The sequence below is a fragment of the Silene latifolia genome, chromosome 2, assembly GCF_048544455.1.
Source record: "Silene latifolia isolate original U9 population chromosome 2, ASM4854445v1, whole genome shotgun sequence".
In the NCBI taxonomy this organism is placed as follows: Eukaryota; Viridiplantae; Streptophyta; class Magnoliopsida; order Caryophyllales; family Caryophyllaceae; genus Silene; species Silene latifolia.
Genome location: NC_133527.1, coordinates 35,128,149 through 35,148,016, shown reverse-complemented (window position 1 = coordinate 35,148,016; position 19,868 = coordinate 35,128,149). Strand labels below are relative to the sequence as shown.

General features: G+C 48.0%; 2 protein-coding genes across 2 annotated transcripts; both read right to left on the bottom strand.

Annotated features, from left to right (window-relative positions):
- Positions 1-484: 484 nt before the first annotated feature.
- On the bottom strand, positions 485-2,919 carry LOC141642597 (pectinesterase-like). The gene is made up of 2 exons (XM_074451434.1): positions 1,873-2,919; positions 485-1,412 (listed from the first exon to the last, which is right to left on the bottom strand). The coding sequence occupies exons 1-2, from the start codon at positions 2,828-2,830 to the stop codon at positions 706-708; spliced, it is 1,665 nt and encodes a 554-aa protein (XP_074307535.1). The 5' UTR covers positions 2,831-2,919; the 3' UTR covers positions 485-705.
- A 527-nt stretch (positions 2,920-3,446) lies between these two features.
- LOC141639188 (pectinesterase/pectinesterase inhibitor-like) lies at positions 3,447-4,118 on the bottom strand. Its single transcript, XM_074448366.1, has one exon. It carries the CDS (start codon positions 4,116-4,118, stop codon positions 3,447-3,449), a length of 672 nt encoding a protein of 223 aa, XP_074304467.1.
- Between the last annotated feature and the right edge of the window lie 15,750 nt (positions 4,119-19,868).

The window sequence follows — 19,868 nt, the reverse complement described above, 5'->3', positions numbered from 1 at the left end:
TAAAGATGTTTTTTCAAATTTGTGGACAACAATTACTGTGTATGCACAGTAAGAGTCAGCAATTACTGTGTATGCATAGTACGGTTTGTCTACCCATTTAGCACTTAAACGGTACTATCCAACCCGTCGCAAGCTTGCAACGGGTATCTCCGTCGCAAGCAAGACGGATTGTGCATCTTATACTTAATAAAACACATTGCTTGGAAAAATGTAAAATGGCAAAACGCAGTCCTTTACTATACAAGCAAGAATCTTGTTTGTTATCATTCCTCAAAACGTGGCAAAAAGAATGTGGAAAATCATACGATTTTATTTATTTAGTAATTATGCACTTTAGTTCCTAAACTACCTTTTTCTACTAATTAGTTTAAATTTCAAATTTTAAGGGAACAAAATAAAAAAATCAACAAAATTTACTAAAATGCCCCCGGGTGGCGCCCAATTTAAGTACCACCCGGTGGCGCCATCTCATTTTCCTTTGAAATATCTTAAAGTTTCTGTATTTGTTTCCACATAAATACATCTACAAACCTATATTTAATAAAATATATATACAGAGTATATGTATATAATTATACAAATATGCTGAAATTAAAAACATATCAACGATTTAAGTGTTATAAAGTCCACACTAAAGTAACATTTCTGCTGACTTTGTTAATGACTTTGGTCTTGCATGCTATCATGCATGCTGACTTAAAAAAATTAATCGGAATAAATTTCAAGCCCATCAATATAGTCCACTCCAGTTGAATTCAGCCAAAAACTATCCTTAATAAGCCTACCAACGGTAAAATTGATGGCCACATTCGAGTCATTAATCACATGGAACCCGGCCCAGTCAACTCTTTCCCCGGTGAACGAACCCGGCCCGGTATTATTATACTCACCATAATACAACGACGTTGTGTTCGTATAGTCATCCCATTTAGCCCATCCTAATGGAGCAATATGACCCTCTATATAAGATTGCATTATTACCGTTGTAGAGTAGTTTTTCCATGGTCTACCAAAGTATGTTTTGACCAATTTTTGGACGGGTCTAAGATGTTTACTAGGTTTTATTCGACTCATTTGAATTGAAATTCCTGTGTTTTGTAGTGGACTTGATCTGGACTGGGCCGTAATCATGTTGGATTGACCGTCCATGGGTCGTCGTGCTACAATTGTACAATTTTGGAGCACCACAGCTGCATTACCAAATATGAAGTCGACTGTACCTTTGATCGTACAATCCCTATAAAATTGGCGGTCTCTATGAATGTAAAGTGTGTCTTGAAATGCATCAATTTGGCATCGGTTTATGACTGTTTTATCTGCGCTTACGCGTAGGGCAACTGCTTGATGCTTCTCTGGGCCAGCCGTGTTCATTATCCACAGGTCTTGTCCAATGAACCCGTCACCTTCTACAACTACAAGAGCCAAATTAAATAAGAGCAATTTTTAAGCTTCAAGGCGGCCGTCTAATAGTAATTCAAAAGGTTCTTAAAGTTTTTCTATTACCTGGGGCCCAATCGATTTTTTTTTAAACTGAGCCTCTCAAATTTATTTAACGGCTCTTTATTTCAGTAAAGGTCTCTGTGTCGAATGTTGTCTGATGAATAATTATTACTCTCTCTGTCCCGGTCATTTGTTGTTCTTTTCCATTTTTTGGTGTCTCAGTCATTTGTTGTCCTTTCTATTTTAAGAATGAATTTGATGAGTAATTTGATCATTCATACCCAATTTAATCCACTTGTCATTTAGTAATTGGCCTAATACCCTTTCCTTGGTCTTTGTGCCAAAACCAAAGGACAACAAATGACCGGGGCGGGGTAGTAATATTTGAATAAGAACCGAAAATATAAGACAATGAAAAAGGAGGATACTTACTTAGTGTGCCTGAGTCGAAGGTCGGGACACCATCTATATAATTCAAGCTACTAGTGATGATGGTATAGTACATTCCATCACCAACGAGCGTAATATTAGTCTTGGTCTTTTCGACCCGAACATTCTCTTCATATGTTCCTTGCTTGACATAAATAACGTACCTATGATCGGATTTATTAGGGGCGAAATATAGGGCTTCAGCCACGGTCCTGTAATCTCCACTTCCATCTTGTGCAACAACTACATCGGGGATTATAATGTCCTTATTCAGATTTATTTTACTCACCCAATCTCGAAATTCATGACTTAATAATGACTCATCATTGAATTTATTTGGTGACAACGAGTGAAGTATGGCTAGCGACACTCTGGCTCGAGTCATCAAATCATTGATCCTCGATTCAAGCTCAAGTCGAGGTCCTTGCTTGAGCCCCTCAAGACATGTGTCGTGATTTGTGAGAACGCCACTAAGCCAAGTAAGCACATCAGAGTAGGTGATTGAATCCAAGTGGGGTCCATTACTAAGGACCGCGATTGAGTCTACCAATCGATCCATGGACATATCTAATAAGTGTACGCAAATATCAATTGTTGCATTGTTTTTTGTGTTAAGACTTCGACTTTTGACATTTTTCGCCAATGTAATGGCGCTTTTGATGTCATATATGGAATGTTGTAAGAAAATGGTAAGCTCATTGAAATCGAGTGCTTGGGTGTTTCTTCTAGAGGCAATGGCTACGCACGATTCTAGGTCGTGGGCATTGCGACAAGCATTGATTAGGGAGAGAGTTTTGGATGGAACAGAGTTTATGACGTTAAAATTGAGATTAGTAGCTATTAAAAGTGTTGTGCTAAGGAAAATAATCATAGAAATGATTAGTAAGGCTGTACTTCTGATGAAATTCGATATTGTGATATCTTTAGAATTATGTAAAAGAGATTGCGGCGATGTTGCCATAGCTTCTTGCCACCGATCATAAAACTAACACATATTTTAAAGAAGATCGTTGTATGTCATATAATGATGGTCTGATGATAAAAATGACAATTACCAGTGGAGTTCTTATAACGGCTAAGTGTACATAAATTGTGATCGAAAACAATCACACAATGTAGGTGATGATGTGTTATCCTCTTACGGAAAAACTCTATGACCCAAAGTTTAATCACACTAACAATAAAAACTACCATATGTAATTGTTTCTTACAAACCTTTAAGACGGGATCGGACTAATTTCCAGAAAACGTATTGTTTATTGTAAATCTATTTGGAGTTTGGACTACATATACGTTCCATAACCTGTTAACTACTCCATAGGAAAAATGTCCGACTACACACGCGCATGACGCCATGACATGCTAGTTATATGGGTGCAATGGGCGATAAGCAGGGACGAAGTCAGTATTTGAAGTTGATAGGCAAACAGCCTAACACTAAGATTGAAAGTTTTACAGATATATAGTAAGGCACATTTCAGTTCATTCAGAGAAAAGATTCAAAACTCACTAACTCAGTAATTAATTTATAAGTATTTCACTCTTAGGATGGTTGTCGCTCGCTCCGCTGCCACTGGCTAATTGGCTATAAGCACCGTATCCAAGCCCTCAATGTAATCAACTCCTGTTGAACAAAGCCAAGAACCACCTTGGATCAGCCTATCAACAGTAAAGTTCATAGCTATTTTCGGGTCACTAATCACATGGAACCCCGGCCAGTCAACTCTATCCCCTGTACCGGCACCCAGCCCAGTATTACTATACTCGCCATAATACAACAACGATGTGTCAGTATCGTCATTCCATTTGGCCCAGCCCAGTGGGTCAATATGATCCTCTATGTTAGATTGCATTATGACCGTTGTTGAGTAGTTTCTCCATGGTCTACCAAAGTATGTTTTGACCAAATGTTGGACGGGTTTGAGATGTTTACTAGGTCTTATTCGACTCATTTGAATCGGAATTCCTATGTTTTGAAGAGGACTTGTTTTGGATTGGGCTGTAATCATGTTGGACTGACCATCGAGGGGCCGACGAGCTACTATCGTACAATTTTGGAGCACCACGGCTGCATTCCCGAAAATGAAGTCTATAGTCCCTTTGATTGTACAATCTCTGTAGAATTGCCGATCTCTATGAGTATAAAGTGTGTCTTGAAATGCATCGATTTGGCATCGGTTTATAACAGTTTTATCTGAGCTTACGCGTAGAGCAACTGCTTGATGCTTCTCTGGCCCAGCCGTGTTCATTATCCATAGATCTTGTCCAATGAATCCGTCACCTTCCACAACTACAAGATACAAATAACAACTGTTCCGGGTGTAATTCCAGAGCAAGTATCGTTACCACCCGTGGCTTGTAGAATAATGTCTTGAGTTGAACCCTTCTTGCCTTTATCGTTCCTCTCGGCCTCTCCTGCAACAATGAACGAACTGAGGGCTTGGCTTTGTGCCAAGCGTACTCACTCCGACGCTCAAGTCAGTAAACTTAAAGGATTAAGTTGTGTTACTTGGCTAGGTATGTATTGTAGAGAGATAAGGAAGATGTTACCAGATGAATAGTGTATTTAGGTTAAGTTGTGGGATCCTTTCCTCAATGAAGGTTGAGGAGTATTTATAGGCTTTCACCTTTTGTCACGTAGTGGCCAAGTGGCCAAGTGGCTAGCAGGTGGAAAGACTGATCTACCCCTCGGCCGAGGGACCTATGGCAGGCCGGCGGGCCATGTTGACTCACCGCCGAGGGGTCTTGGATATGAGTACGCGGGTATGTGTCCCGGCTGGCAGGTTGTCACGCCGAGACCCAGGCTAACAGGCCGATGGGCTGCATCGGCTAGTCTGTCTAAGTCGTTGACTTGCTGTGGATATCTTTGACCTTGTTCAATATGTTGACTTGGTCAGCGGTGCAGAATATGCCCCATCAATTTGCCCCCAGCGTAGTCTATGGCGTGGTATGGGCTCCGATGTACGTTTGAGCGTATATTCTGCGCAAGTAATTTGTAACAAATGTTCTGCATCGGCTTCTTCTGCGGCGGCTTCTTTTTCCTCGGCCTGGTCTACCCTAGGCCGTACCATATCCCCCCTCCACATGGATGCGTAAAGGGTATCCGATGTGGAAAAGAAAGTGACGCTGGCCGAGACCAGGGTTGAGAGTGCCGGTTGTTTTTGATTGCCCCCGGCCGGCGCTACCTAGCTTGGTTGATCGAGTGGCCGGCGGAGAACAGATGCTTGGGAATTTGTTGAGGAAGGTGAATAGGCGGAGAGATATGAATGGGCGTGTTGAAGACACTTGGTCACTGTTGCATTGGTTGACGTCTAACTGTTGCAACGATTGACATCCCGTGGTTGCATGTCCGACACGTGTCTGCACGCTGATTGGATGATGCTTCATGGGCTGTTCGCTGATTGGTCCTTCTTTATGGGCTTTGCCCTATAAATAGGGCAGTTATTCCGTGAAATTGGCCACCAATTTCATTCTCCAAAATTTTTCTTCTCTCTAAACTCTCAAGGGCTTCCTTGTCTTCTAATTTTCAGAGTTGTTACTCCGTGAGTGTTTTTCTTCAAGGTAAACAGACAAATTTCTTCACTTTTTATTTTGTTAAATAATTATTGCTATTATGTCTTCTGCTGACGCCGGAACTAGCACTTCTGCTCCGGAGGGTTCTCCGTCGCGTCTTGATGGGGAGGGGATACTAGACGCCATCCCGATAAGGTTTGGGGGCCCTAGGTCTCCTTCTCCCGTAGTCGATCCACCAATTTTGGAGGAAAGGGAGGATGAGGATGACGATGCTGATGAGGATGAGAGGACTCCTTCTGATGGTGGGAGGCTGTCTATCCCGGATCATGGCGAGCCCTGCATGACTGGTCTTGACCGTGCTTGGTCCCATAAGTTCGCCAGTTGTTCCGGCGAGACATTTTTTGGAGACCATTTCTCCCTCGGTGAGGGGTACAAGATTGTTATCCCTAAGAAGGGTCAGGTGGTCTGTTGCCCTCCCCCGGTCACACCGGCGTGTATATCGGCACCGGAGTACGGGCTGCGCGGTTTCCTCTAAATAAATATGTCGCGGCCATAATCAAAGCCATGAACGTCGCCGTGGCCCAACTACATCCGCCGCCATGAGGACGATAGTTGGCTTTGTGTGGCTCTGTCTTTTTAGGGGGGAGATCCCGACAGTCAACTTATTCCGTCGCCTTCATCATTTACGGCCGTCAATTGCCGGTAAAGTGGGGTGGTACAGTGTGCAGACGGAGCCTGCTATATCTCCGTGAACAAGCTTACTTCTTGCAAAGACTAGCAACGGCGATGGGTGTACGTTCAAGTGTCGGAGGACTACCCATTGCCTCGGTCTTTCCAGAGCCCTGTTTACTTGCGGTGTGAGACCCGGGAAGAATACGAGAAATGTATCTCCCGGGGTAAGGTTAAGATGGACGCTTCGTTGGTCCCCCTTACCGCGGATGAGAAGCGGGCGATGCATTTGTTTGACGAGAAAGGATGGCGCCCCCAACTCGGATCATTCTTCAAGACGAGATGCTTTGCCGCGTCGGCCTCATACCGGCCCTCAACCAGGGTGAGTGGGGTCGGTGTGAGGCCCACCTTTGCTTGCTATATTCCTGTTTTTGGAACCTTGTTTTTCTTTTATGTAACTTTTATTTGATTTCTTGCAGATCGGTTTGGTCAGGATCTGTCTGAGAGGGACTTGGAGAGGTTAGGGCTTGACAAAGACGGGAAGGTCGTTATACAAAGATCCTACGGGCCGACTTGCGTGATCGTAGACCGTCTCCCAACGAACTCATGGATAAGCAATGAAGTCGCCGGATCCGGCGGCGGCCCATGCAAGGGTTCTCGGGGGCGTGCCAAAGAGAACAAGGAAGGCAAAGATCCGGGTTGGCGGCGGCGTCGCGCCGGCTCCCTCTTCGACCCCGGTGGTTCGGAGCTCGTGGAGGTCATCGAAATCGCTGATGGGGCGGTGACCGTTGCTAAGGCCTTTTCTCCGAAGAAGAGAAAAGAGCCTCCGTCTGCTTCCATCGCCGCCGGGAGAAGATCGACTCGGCCGGCCCTCGAACGAAGAGGGTCCCGGGCGGTACGGATCTAACTTGTGGTTCGGATTTAGCTGGTTCGTTGGACATCCCAGATGACCGGCTTTCCGATGTGTCAATGCATGGTGACATGGATGCTCTGTGTAAATTTTTGTAGATCCTCCTTCGGCGGCCGCCGTTCTCACCGAACGGCAATTGGGGAAGCGACTGAGAAGGCTATTGAGAAGGCGGGTGACAGAAATGTCATCGTCGACTCCTCGGCTCAGAAGATTCCTCCCTCCGAGCTTGTGGCAGAGGGTGTGAAATTATATAAGAGGATGGCCAAGTGGACCCAACAAGCCGGCTCCTACATCTTGGAGCGGGAGAAGACCATGGGCCAAGCTGCGCCACCGATCGCGAAGCTTAAACTTGATCTCTCTCGCAAGGGGGGGAAGCCGCGAAGGCTAAATCGGATCTCTTTGCTTGCCACCGGCGCGTGGAGGAAATGAAGAAGGCTGCTAGGGGCCGAGAGGGCCAAAGTGGAGGAAGGCGATGCCGCCACTTTGCCAAGATGATGGGGGAGCGGGACAGTACAAGGATGCTTATGGCGACGCCGTGGGCTGCCAAGGGAGAAAAGTGGAAGGATCTTCCACAACCAGGCGGAGGCGCTCGAGGGACGCGCAGTCTGCTCTTGCTCAAAAGGAGAAGGATATTGAAATGCTTCAAGATGTTCTTCTCCCTAAAATGTGCGCCCAGTTCCGGGACCAGGCCGAGGAGGCGGCCAGGGAGGCAATAAAAAGACTCGTCCCCGAGGGCTCTTTCCGTGGGATAAATTTGACCGACTTTTTGGACGAGATAGCCGATCTTTGCGGAGGCGGCGGCTGCAGAGAAGGCGGAGACAAATGGCGGCTCGGATAGGCGAGGCCAAGGCGGCCTATGACGCGAAGGTGAAGGAGGGTGAGAGGTCGAAGTTACTTGAAAGTGTTGAGCCTTCCTCAAAGGCGGCCACCAAGATGCTTCCGCCATCGACGGAGGGCGGCAACGAGGCATAGGGAGACGGGCGGTCGTCACCAGACTCACCCGGCGTCTCGGATAGCTTTAGCTGTTCGGGGGCCAATTATTGAGCCTTCTCTCCCTGCCATCTTTTGGCGCTTCAAATCCCAAGTCTGTAACCTTTTGTTTTTTTGTTTCCTCGCTTTTTGTAAAGCTTTGGTAGGTAGAGTTTAGGCTATCCTTATGGGGACGGCCGTCGTCTGTACTCTCCTTGCAATCATCTTTAATAAAGTTTCATCTTTTTGGTCCTCGGCTTGGCCGGGACTCTGATCACGATCCTTTACTTGTCTTCTTGCGTTATTAATTGAGTGCCTTCGTTTTTACCGTCGGCATGGCCGAGTCAGTTAGAATGCACATCTCAACTGCGTAACGTCTTTATAATTTCTTCTAGCGTATCGGTCATTGCGTCACCGTCGCTCTCGGCTAAGGCCGAGGTAATCGGGGTTATGGCTCGATAGCAATTCTTCTAGCGTATCGGTCATTGTGTCCCCGTCGCTCTCGGCTAAGGCCGAGGTAATCGGGGTTATGGCTCGATAGCAATTCTTCTAGCGTATCGGTCATTGTGTCCCCGTCGCTCTCGGCTAAGGCCGAGGTAATCGGGGTTATGGCTCGATAGCAATTCTTCTAGCGTATCGATCATTGTGTCCCCGTCGCTCTCGGCTAAGGCCGAGGTAATCGGGGTTATGGCTCGATAGCAATTCTTCTAGCGTATCGGTCATTGTGTCCCCGTCGCTCTCGGGTAAGGCCGAGGTAATCGGGGTTATGGCTCGATAGCAATTCTTCTAGCGTATCGGTCATTGTGTCCCCGTCGCTCTCGGCTAAGGCCGAGGTAATCGGGGTTATGGCTCGATAGCAATTCTTCTTTTTGAGTTCCTGCCTGGTGGCAATTTGTGGAGGGGACAAACACTTTGATGGAAAACTTGGGCGATTCATTTGTTTGTTATGATCGTGCGTTGGGGTGTCCACAATGGGTTTGGACACCTCCGCCGCTATACAAAGTATTTTCTCAAGTTGTCGGTGTTCCAATGGCTCATCAAAGGCACACCTCCCATGTCTGTCAGCCGGTATGTACCCGGCCTCATCTCTTCGACCACTTTGTAGGGACCCTCCCAGTTGGCCGTCAGTTTACCATGAATATTTCCTTTGTTGGTGGCAGCCGACTTCCTTAGGACTAGGTCTCCCATTTTTAAGTCCCTTTTGTGGACTCTTCGGTTGTAGGCTCTCTTCATCCGGTTTTGATATACGGCCAAGTTGAGGCGTCTTTGTATTTCGGCTTTCTTCGACCAGTCTAGGGAGGCTCTCGGGCCTTCCTCGTTTTCAACCGGTTAAAGGTAGCCGTTACGAATGTTGGTACCGTGCTTCAATTGGTAGGATCGCTTCGGAACCGTAGACTAGGTGGAAGGGGGTGTACCCCGTTGCTTCTTTCTCCGTGGTCCGAAGGGACCATAGGACGCCGGGTAGTTCATCGGCCCACCTTCCCTTAAGGTCTTCAACTGTCTTCTTCAAACCGTTGAGGATTGTCTTGTTGGCTGCCTCCGCCTGCCCGTTGCTCTATGGGTGGCAGACGGAGGAATACGCAAACTTGATGCCAAGCTCTTCTAACCAGTTCATTATCAGGTCGCTCCAAAACTCTCGGCCGTGGTCAAATACCATAACTTGGGGTAATCCGAAGCGAGTTATAACATTTTCCCAGTTACCTTTCGACGGCTGCTTTGTGGTCTTCGGCCGGTATCGCTACGGCTTCAACCCATTTTGTGAAGTAATCAACGGCGACGATTAAGAACTTCCTTCCTCCGGAGGCCGTTGGGAACGGCCCTAGCATGTCCATCCCCCACTGTGCGAAAGGAAGGGGACTAAGCACCGGTTGTAGGTCCCTGGAGGGAGCGTGTATCACCGGGCATGCATCCGACGTTCATGCACTTCTTGGTCTTCGTTCGGAATCTTGAAGCATGGTGGGCCGAGTAGCCAGCTCGGAGAGCTTTGTGGGCTAGTGTTCTTGCCCCCATGTGATGTCCACAGATGCCTTCGTGAATCTCTGTCGATGCTCGATTCTGCGTCGTCGGGGACCGACACACTTCAAGAGTGGTCTTATTACGGATCTTCCGTACGCCTTCCCCTTCGAACACCAAGTACCTGGCGGCGATCCTTTTTATTTTGGCCGAGGGATTGCGGCCCTCCGGCAATTCACCTGTAAGTTTGTATTTCATTATCGGAGTCATCCACGTTGTCTCGGTCTCTATGTTACCCACCATGCCGACGGTCTCAGTGATGCTTTTCGCATTCCTGATATCTACCAGCACGGTTCGGCTGACATTCTTGATGGTTGAGCTGGCCAGTTTGGAGAGAGCGTCGGCCGGTTGTTCTCGGATGCGGGAACGCACTGGATTTGGAAAGATTTCAACTTTGCTATGTCGGCTTTTACCCTCTCTAGGTACCTTACCATTCCGTCGTCCCGAGCCTCAAACTCCCCTCTGATTTGGTTAGTAACCAACAGTGAGTCTGTCTTCAACACAATGTGTTCTGCTCCGGCAGCCCTAGCTAGCTCGACTCCGGTTATCACCGCCTCGTATTCGGATTCGTTGTTCGAGGCCGAGAAGGTGAATTTCAAGGCGTACTCAAACTCGTCCCCGTTTGGGCTGATGATAAGGATGCCGGCTCCTGAGCTGTTCGTCGTGGAGGAGCCGTCGGTGTAGACCTCCCATATGCCTGGGTTTGGCTCTTCCTGATACGTGCATTCGGCCAGGAAATCTGCAAGTGCTTGCCCCTTTATCGAAGGCCTTGGTTTGTACTGAATGCCGAAACCAGAGAGTTCCACTGCCCATTTGATGAGCCTGCCGGATTGTTCGAATTTTTCCAAAGCTTTCTCCAACGGCTGATCGGTTAGGACCGTCACGGGGTGTGCGTCGAAGTAGGGTTTTAACTTCCTTGTGGCAACGACAACGGCGAAGGCTGCTTTTTCAATTAGTGGGTAATTTCTCTCGGCGGGCAACAGTGTATGGCTGACAAAGTAGATTGGTTGTTGCTGTTTGTCTTCTTCCCTGATGATCACGGCGCTGACCGTGGCCGAGGTAACTGCTATGTATAGGTATAGCGTCTCCCCCAGTATCGGCCTGGACAGAGTTGGGAGAGTCTGAAGATGAGCTTTCAGTTGCTTGAAAGCCGTGCTCTGTTCCTCCCCCCAGCTGAAGTCTTTATTTCCTTTCAATACTTTGAAGAATGGGGTGCTCTTGTCGGCTGACCGAGAGATGAAACGGGCGAGAGCCGCCATTCTCCCGGTCAGCATCATAACCTCTTTTCGATTCCTTGGTTCCGGCAGGTCTAGGATTGCTCGGACTTTGTCCGGATTGGCATCTATGCCTCTGGCACTGACAAGTACACCTAGGAATTTACCTGCCCGGACACCGAAGTTGCATTTCATTGGGTTGAGCTTCATCTTGTATTTCCTTAGTGAACAAAATGTCTCGTGTAAATCGGCCAGATGCTCGCTGTCGGACTTGGTTTTTACAATAGCATCGTCAACGTAAGCCTCAATGTTTCGTCCTTTTTGGTTTTGGAACACTTTGTCCACCAGCCTCGTGTATGTTGCTCCGGCGTTCTTCAAACCAAACGGCATCATTTTGTACATGTATGTGCCGTTGGCGGTGATAAATGCGCACTTAGGCATGTCTTCCTCGGCCATAAACACTTGGTGATACCCCGAGAAGGCGTCCAGCAGGCTCAGCATGGTGTAGCCCGCCGTGGCGTCGATTAAACTATCTATTCGAGGCAAGGGATAACAATCTTTGGGGCATGCTTTATTAAGGTTGGTAAAGTCTACACACATTCTCCATGCCCCCGATGACTTCTTCACCATTACAACATTGGCTAACCACTCAGGATAAGTACAAGGCATGATGAAACCCGCCGCTAGTAATTTATCTACTTCGGCTTTGATGGCCTCGTCCTTCTCGGCCGAGGAGTTCCTCATTCTCTGCTTGACTGGGCGAGCGGTGGAGAATACGTTCAGCTTGTGAACAATCACCTCCCGACTCACGCCTGGCATCTCGGCCGCTGAGTATGCGAAAACATCTTTATTCTTCCTCAGCAGGTCCAGGAGGTCGGCTCTGAATTTTGGTTCCAGGTTGACACCGACGGTTACGGTGCGGCCCGGATCAATCTCTACCTCCTCGGTCTCTGCTCCTTCGACCATGCCGATGGTCCGGTCGTTTCCGGATCTGGGGGTGTACTGTATCCGGAAGGATTTTAGTTCTGAAGCGACAGCTCTCACCCTCACTAGATACATTATCGTCTCGTAGTCTTGGGCTTCGTACTCTCCTTTGATCTGGTTGGTCACTGAGAATGAATCTGTCTTCACCATGATACGCTCTGCCCCGGCGGTTTTAGCTAGCTCAACTCCGGTTATCACCGCCTCGTACTTGGATTCATTGTTTGAGGCCAATGAGGTAAGCTTTAAGGCGTGCTCAAACACGTCTCCGTTTAGGCTGATAATAACGATGTCGGCCTTCGAGCTATTCGTCGCGGAGGGGCCATTAGCGTAAACCTCCCATAAATCGGGATCCTCCTCGTTCTTCGAGACGAGTTTATGCGCCTCCCCCCGGTCCGAGACATATATCCATGTCAGGGCCTGGATGGATATCACAGCGTCGATTTCGCTCAAAGTGACCCGACCTATGAGAACGTTGTAGGCAGACGTGCCGTCGATGACTACGAATTCAGACATAACATTCTTGGCTGCACCTCCCTCGCCGAACCTCACCGGCGATCCCGACCGACCCCAAGGGTACCGGACATCGGCCCCAGAAAAAGGCATACAGCGGGTTGGTGCAGGGGCTCAAATCTTCAACCCTCAGACCGAGGCTGAGAAAGCATTCCATGTACATAACGTTCGTGTAGGCGCATGTGTCAATCAGGCACCTCTTCACCGAGTGGTTGGCTATGTCCAGGCGGACTATAAGTGGGTCACTATGAAGAGCGATGACTCCTTCGTAGTCCTCCTGTCCGATGGTCATATCGGGGATGTTGGGAGCGGGGGTGGCTGTGTTGGGCACAAAGTTGATGGCCTGATATGGTTCATCCAGGTGCCGTTTGTGCCCATGAGCGGACCCACCGCTCTCGTTGTCCCTGATGACGACATTGACTACTCCTACTCGCTCAGAAACGGACTTGCTATTTGATCCGCCGACATCTGATTTTTGGCCTCTGGCAACATATTTACCGAGGCACCCCTTCCGGATCAGTTCTTCAATGGCATCCTTCAGATGTCGGCAATCGTTGGTTAAGTGTCCGGTGTGGCCGTGGTACTCACAGTACTGGCTCGTGTCACCGTCACTCCTCGGCCTAGGGGGTCTTTCCCACTTCTGGCCCTCATTCTTGCTCAAAGCGAAGACCTCGGCGGCCGATACGACCAGGGGGGTGTGATCATCGTACCGTTTTTTGTAGTACGTTCCCGAGCTCCACCCGGCATCCGCCGAGCTCTGTTTCCTGGCAGACTTGTCTGACCGTGACCTATTATTCTCACGGCGTCTTTCATCGGACCGTGACCCGTCGTTGTCACGGCGTCTTCCATCCGGGTTGTCTTCCCGGCGGCTCTTCTTTTCTGAGTGCTCGGCCTCACTGGGGCCTACCCAGGTCTTGTGATAGTCCTCTACCTTGATGGCTTGGTCGGCCAACTTTCTGGCGGCGTCCAAACCCAGGCCTCCGCACTTGATGAGCTCATCTTTTAAATCTCCCCTTGGGAGGCCCTTCATCAGCGCGAAGGCCGCCAGTTTGGGATTGATTTCTCGAATCTGCTGGACCTTTCCGTCTAACCTCTTCACATAGCTTCGTAGAGACTCGCCTCCCTCCTGTTTGATAGTTAGGAGGTCCGATGTCTCCACGGCCCTTCTCTTGTTGCAAGAGTACTGGGCTAGAAAGGCGTCCCTTATGTCGGCGTAATAGTATACCGAGCCGTCGGGAAGCCCCTTGTACCAACTTTGAGCCATTCCCTGCAGAGTTGTTGGGAAAACTCGGCACTGCACCTCATCGGGCTGCTCCCATACCGACATGTAAGACTCGAAAGCCTCAGCGTGGTCGGCTGGATCGCTATCTCCCTTGTATGATAGAGGTGGCAACTTGAGCTTAGTTGGCACCTGGACTTCTAGGACGTAGGCGCTGAGGGGCTGTCCGACCACGTGCCGAACGATACGCGGCGATCGGCTCCTCGCATTCTTAATCCGGCTCCTCTCCTCGTAGCGGGAAGGACTCCTTCTTCGACTTGGACTTCTCCTCCAACTCTGTTGAGTCGGACTCCTCTGGCTCCTTTGGGGTAAGCCTCGTTCGTGCTGCGGGGACGCTGTCCTCCCATGAGTGCGGGAAGGACTTAGGTCTACCGCGCCCACTTTGGGCTCCCCCGGCGTCTTGACTGCGTCAGCTTCTCCTAGTGCTCCGTTCAAATTTCTCGGAGTCACGTTTTGGGCCCTGGTCTCCTGGATGGTTTCCGCCGCTCTTGTCGGCGAGACAGTGTGAGCCAGCGTATTACTGATTAGGTCCAGGAGCATTTTCAGTTTTGCTACGTCAACCACATGTCCCATGATGGTGACCTGGTTGGCTGGCAGCGGCGTGTCGGGTATTATTGGCATCCCGAACTCTGGTTAGATTACTCCGCCGGTGGAGGGCTGCACGACTCCAGAATTGTTGAAAGTATCATCTTGGTAGAATGTGGTTTCGTCGGTCACGACTGCGTCTTGTTGTTTCGACATCTTCTTTAGCTTTTTGGGTGGGTTTTTGTTGTTTTTTTTTTTTTGTTTGGGAATGAATGTGACTAGCTTCTAGTGTCTTTCCCCACAGACGGCGCCAATTGTTCCGGGTGTAATTCCCGGCAAGCAAGTATCGTTACCACCCGTGGCTTGTAGAATAATGTCTTGAGTTGAACCCTTCTTGCCTTTATCGTTCCTCTCGGCCTCTCCTGCAACAATGAACGAACTGAGGGCTTGGCTTTGTGCCAAGCGTACTCACTCCGACGCTCAAGTCAGTAAACTTAAAGGATTAAGTTGTGTTACTTGGCTAGGTATGTATTGTAGAGAGATAAGGAAGATGTTACCAGATGAATAGTGTATTTAGGTTAAGTTGTGGGATCCTTTCCTCAATGAAGGTTGAGGAGTATTTATAGGCTTTCACCTTTTGTCACGTAGTGGCCAAGTGGCCAAGTGGCTAGCAGGTGGAAAGACTGATCTACCCCTCGGCCGAGGGACCTATGGCAGGCCGGCGGGCCATGTTGACTCACCGCCGAGGGGTCTTGGATATGAGTACGCGGGTATGTGTCCCGGCTGGCAGGTTGTCACGCCGAGACCCAGGCTAACAGGCCGATGGTGTAACACCCCGATATTCAGAGGAGCCTTAACTAGGCCTACCTTAGCATATAAGGGCGTTACCATCTCGGTTGCCCGAGGTAAGTAATTATCAAACGTCAATAAAAGAACTATTAAGTTGTGTTACAAGTGATTTAAACCAAAATACAATACAATGTTACAACTCAAGGACTACTCGCTATAACCATCATAACTCGTGAAGACTCATCCCTGCCCGGACATCAACTATCAACATCATCAACACCTGTTAAGACCGACTGCTCACCATAAGGGATCACGGCAGACACATAACAAACAAACAACCACACAAGGTCAGTACTGAGACAAGACAAGACAGCTACAAACAACAATACAAACAATGACACTAGTCCCAACTCCAATCACAACAATCCAACCAAACCTGTCACTGACTGTCCACTGGACCAGTCCTGCCAGTGGGGGACCGCAGCCGTTCCCACCTAAGCCCCGCTCATCGTACGAGCGATAACCCTGTCCATTAATGTGCACATCCCCTCCCGTGGCGGGTTCCACGGAGGGCGAAACTAGGGCGTGAAGTCACTCCCGCAAGCGACCCCACTCAGCCGAGAACGCATCTCGAGAACCATCACCGAATCACGACCACCAACACAAAGACAATCAATTACCATGTCAAACAATCACAATACTAACATCACGACCGACACACTAGACCATCTACAGAAACTGAGTAGGCGAACCTACCTTTAAGCGACCGCAACCAATCCATGCCGACCGATTAACACATCCAGCAACCAAGCAAAGCCTATTACCATCATGCAAATATCTATTACTACAAGCAAAACCCTAACTATAGAAGCAAAGGCACGGATGATGAATATGACATACCTAATAGGGGAAACTCAGCAAGAGACCGCTACCCGACTCAAGAGACGCTCTCCTAAGGCTCAAGAATCTTCAAAAGGCATCCATGGAGGTTTTGAGGTGAAGGGAAGGGAAAGAGGCGGCTGAAGGATAGGAGGAAAGTGGCGAAAGTGATTTGCGGATTTAACAAAACGCGATATATAACCCTCGGCTGAAACCGGGCACTCGATCGAGTACCCAACATACTCGATCGAGTAACCCCCTACTCGATCGAGTACCCTAGCTACTCGATCGAGTAGCCTCTACTCTATCGAGTACCACTCTTACACGCAGCTCAAACAGGTTTTGGTATACTTTCCTAAGACTACTTCCGCTCCCAAGGTCGGTCAACGATGGTCAAAGGGTCCCTAAAAGGGCGGTTATTACAGTCTTCCCCCCTTAAAAAGAACTTCGTCCCCGAAGTTCAACTCACCTTTCCCGCTCACGACTCGGAACCAACATAATCTCACAAATCTTCCCGGCTAAACCACTACACCTTGTAAAACACCATCCCCCCCATGTCATCATCATCACCGTCTAAACTTATATCTAACGACTTTTACTACTATCGTGCAAACTTAATCACAGTTAACCGTTATTTTATATATATATATATACGTACAACATCCGACGCGCAATGCGAATCGTCACTCACGATCTCCCAACATACCTTAACAATTATCAAACTGTCAATCGAGAACATGTCTCCCATCAGCTTTCATGTGGTGTGACTACTACCACCATGTTATTTGGCAACGTGATTCCATCATAACCATCTTTTGAAACATACAACCACACACACTTTAAAGGACTAAGGTAATTCGTTATACTAACGCAGATCACAACATCAACAACATTCTAAACAACTACCAACAACGTTATAAACAAGTAAAACATTATTCATACATGATACCAACAACATTACAACCAACTACTAACAACATTATGAACAAGCAAGGCATTATTCAAAACAACCTTTTTATTTCGCGACATTACTCTTCCCCTCTAAAAGGAACTTCGTCCCCGAAGTTCACCACCCAAATATTACCACATATTATTTATTATTTACGTCTTAATCATTAAAGAAACCATATTATTTGTTGTGGACATTACTCGTTAATTATACACTCGTTAAGTTAGAAATCATGCACGAGTCACCGGGATACCTAGTTACCGTTGACAACACACGTTAAAATGATATGCACAATTATAGGCGGAGTTACAACTCCGATAAGTAGATCATAATGAGGCGTATGCCATATTAAAGCAACAAGAAATTATTACTGCCTTACTAATTGTGACAAATACGCTCATAAAACTTCACTCATGACTTGTAACATATGAAATTAACGGTTCAAAGGTGTTACTACGCACTCACAACTAATTTAAACATTAAACTCGCAAAGATAAAACAATTGAACATTTTTAATTTCCAAAAACCCTTTGTAACAGTGCTACTCGATCGAGTAACTAGCGGTACTCGATCGAGTGCCATGCTACTCGATCGAGTGTCTTGGCTACTCGATCGAGTAGCCCGAGATCAGAATGTATCTTTACTTCCCTTCCTGCAGCTACTCGATAGAGTGTGGGGTACTACGTCGAGTACCGCAGTCAAGTACTTTTCATAACCGTCGAAACCGACATATAGCACAAGATCTGTCACATAAATTGAGTCGGGGTGATGCCCGACTCTCAATAATCTGCGCAGAAGGTTAGTGTAGCAATTCCGGCCTTATGGCCAATCATACAAATCCAACTAAATCTCAACAATAAAAGGAAACAACTACTAAAGTCTAACACCAATATCATCATCCAACATCAACTACTATCAACAAGGATAAGAAAACAAGGAGGATCACTCCTGCTGCTGCTGCTGCTCAAACATCACCTCATCATCACCACCACCACCTCCAGATGAACCTACTCCCGCATCACCTCCTGCTCCTGCTCCCGGGGCCACGTACCATGGAGTCAAGCCTCCATAGGGAAAGGACTGAGGGGCTCCCCATGTCGACTGATCCACTCCGTAAGAATGGAAAACCCCCGAGTAGTTCCCAACTCCACTCCACCAAACTGGATGCGGTCCCTCGGTCCCTATCCCCTGAGTGTACGCCATCTCGTGCATGTTCCGGAGTGTCAAGGTAGATGACACCCTCTCTGCCAGGTAACTGGATCGCGTCTCCGGGGTGTCGAGGTAAGGGTAGCATGGAAAGGATCTAGCTGCCTGTGGTGGTGCTACCTACCGGCCGGCCTAGCCTCCGGGGCCCTCTCCCTCACTCGACGGGGTCCTCTCACCACTCTGGGTCTCTCCACCACCCGAACTCCCGCATTCTCACCCTTCGTCGGTTCCGGCATCTCCTCAAGGATGGTACCGTCAATGAGATAGGTCTGTAGCTGGCGGGGTGTATCCTCATCCTCCTCCTCCTCCTCCTCATCGTCCACGTCTACAGTCACCACAGCCGGCTCCAAGGGCTCTGTGGCTGGGAGGTGCTCAGGAGCTGGAATCTTCATCCAACTCATGCCATATACTCTCCATGCTAGGCTACCGTCAGCCAAGGTCCTCAACCATTTCAGGTCGAGATAATATTCACGATCCATGGTAGGCACAGGGGTAGCTAGAGGCACGTACGCTGAAGAAGCCTCAAAGGAGGTTAGCTTTTCAGCTAACCGAGTGGCAATGGCACCACAGCTCAGGTACCGAGAAGGAGAAGAAGCCATCAAGGCAAGAGCAGCACAAACTATGGAAGGAGCATTAAAGACCACTTTCTTGGCCCGCTCCGGATTGAGGTACGACATCAAAAGCAAGACTTCATGGTTATTTAACTTACTGATATCTTTTCTGTCATAGAGGAGGTTTGAAAGAGAACGGAGGAAGATTCTTAAGGTGATGTGCTGAACGTCATTAATCAGCATATTGCTCGAGGTGGGAGCTTGCTTCCCAGTCAAGCAAGGCATTAGGCGGCAGACGCCGCACTCAGCTGGAATGTCGGTGATGGAGTCCTTGGGAGGCTTGGCCAACCCAAGGTGAGAGGCAAACAAATCCATGGTCAACAGAAAAACTGGTATTCATCAATCTAAACTCAACGATCGACCCACCGGGTCATAGTTAAAGGAACTCATGAATTTTAGGGTAAGGAAGGGGTAAGTGTGCTTCCTCAGCCGGTACAAACCCGTGAACCCCAAGGTCTCGAATATGTGACGGACATCCGTCTCTATTTCCAACTCCTCTAACACAGCGGTGTCAATACACTTTGTGGGTCTCATCTTGCGTTTTTGTAAAGCTACAAAACGCTCCCTTTGCTTAAAGTCGACAAAAACAACAGAAGGGTACTCAGAAACTGCGGGTACTACCGGTCCACTAGCCTCCCCCCTCTCAAGTGGATCAACCCTTCCCCGTTTACTCTGACGGGTTCCAAGGTTTAGTCTCGGCATCTGCTTTAGACATATGTTCAAACAACTTGTATAAACATTCAATCACTTGTTTCATGTAATTTAAATTCACATACCCAGCTAAGCACACAACTTTCCAACAAATTTTGACATGTGAAGCACATAACTCATGCTATTAACCTTGAATATTAAGGTAAGTACTCATGTTTATCAACAGTCTCTAAAATTTTAACATACCAGGTCAAATTACTACTACTTCACAAGTCACGGTGGTGAAGGAAATTATCATGGCGGTTACGTATGTTCGACAAGTTTGAGT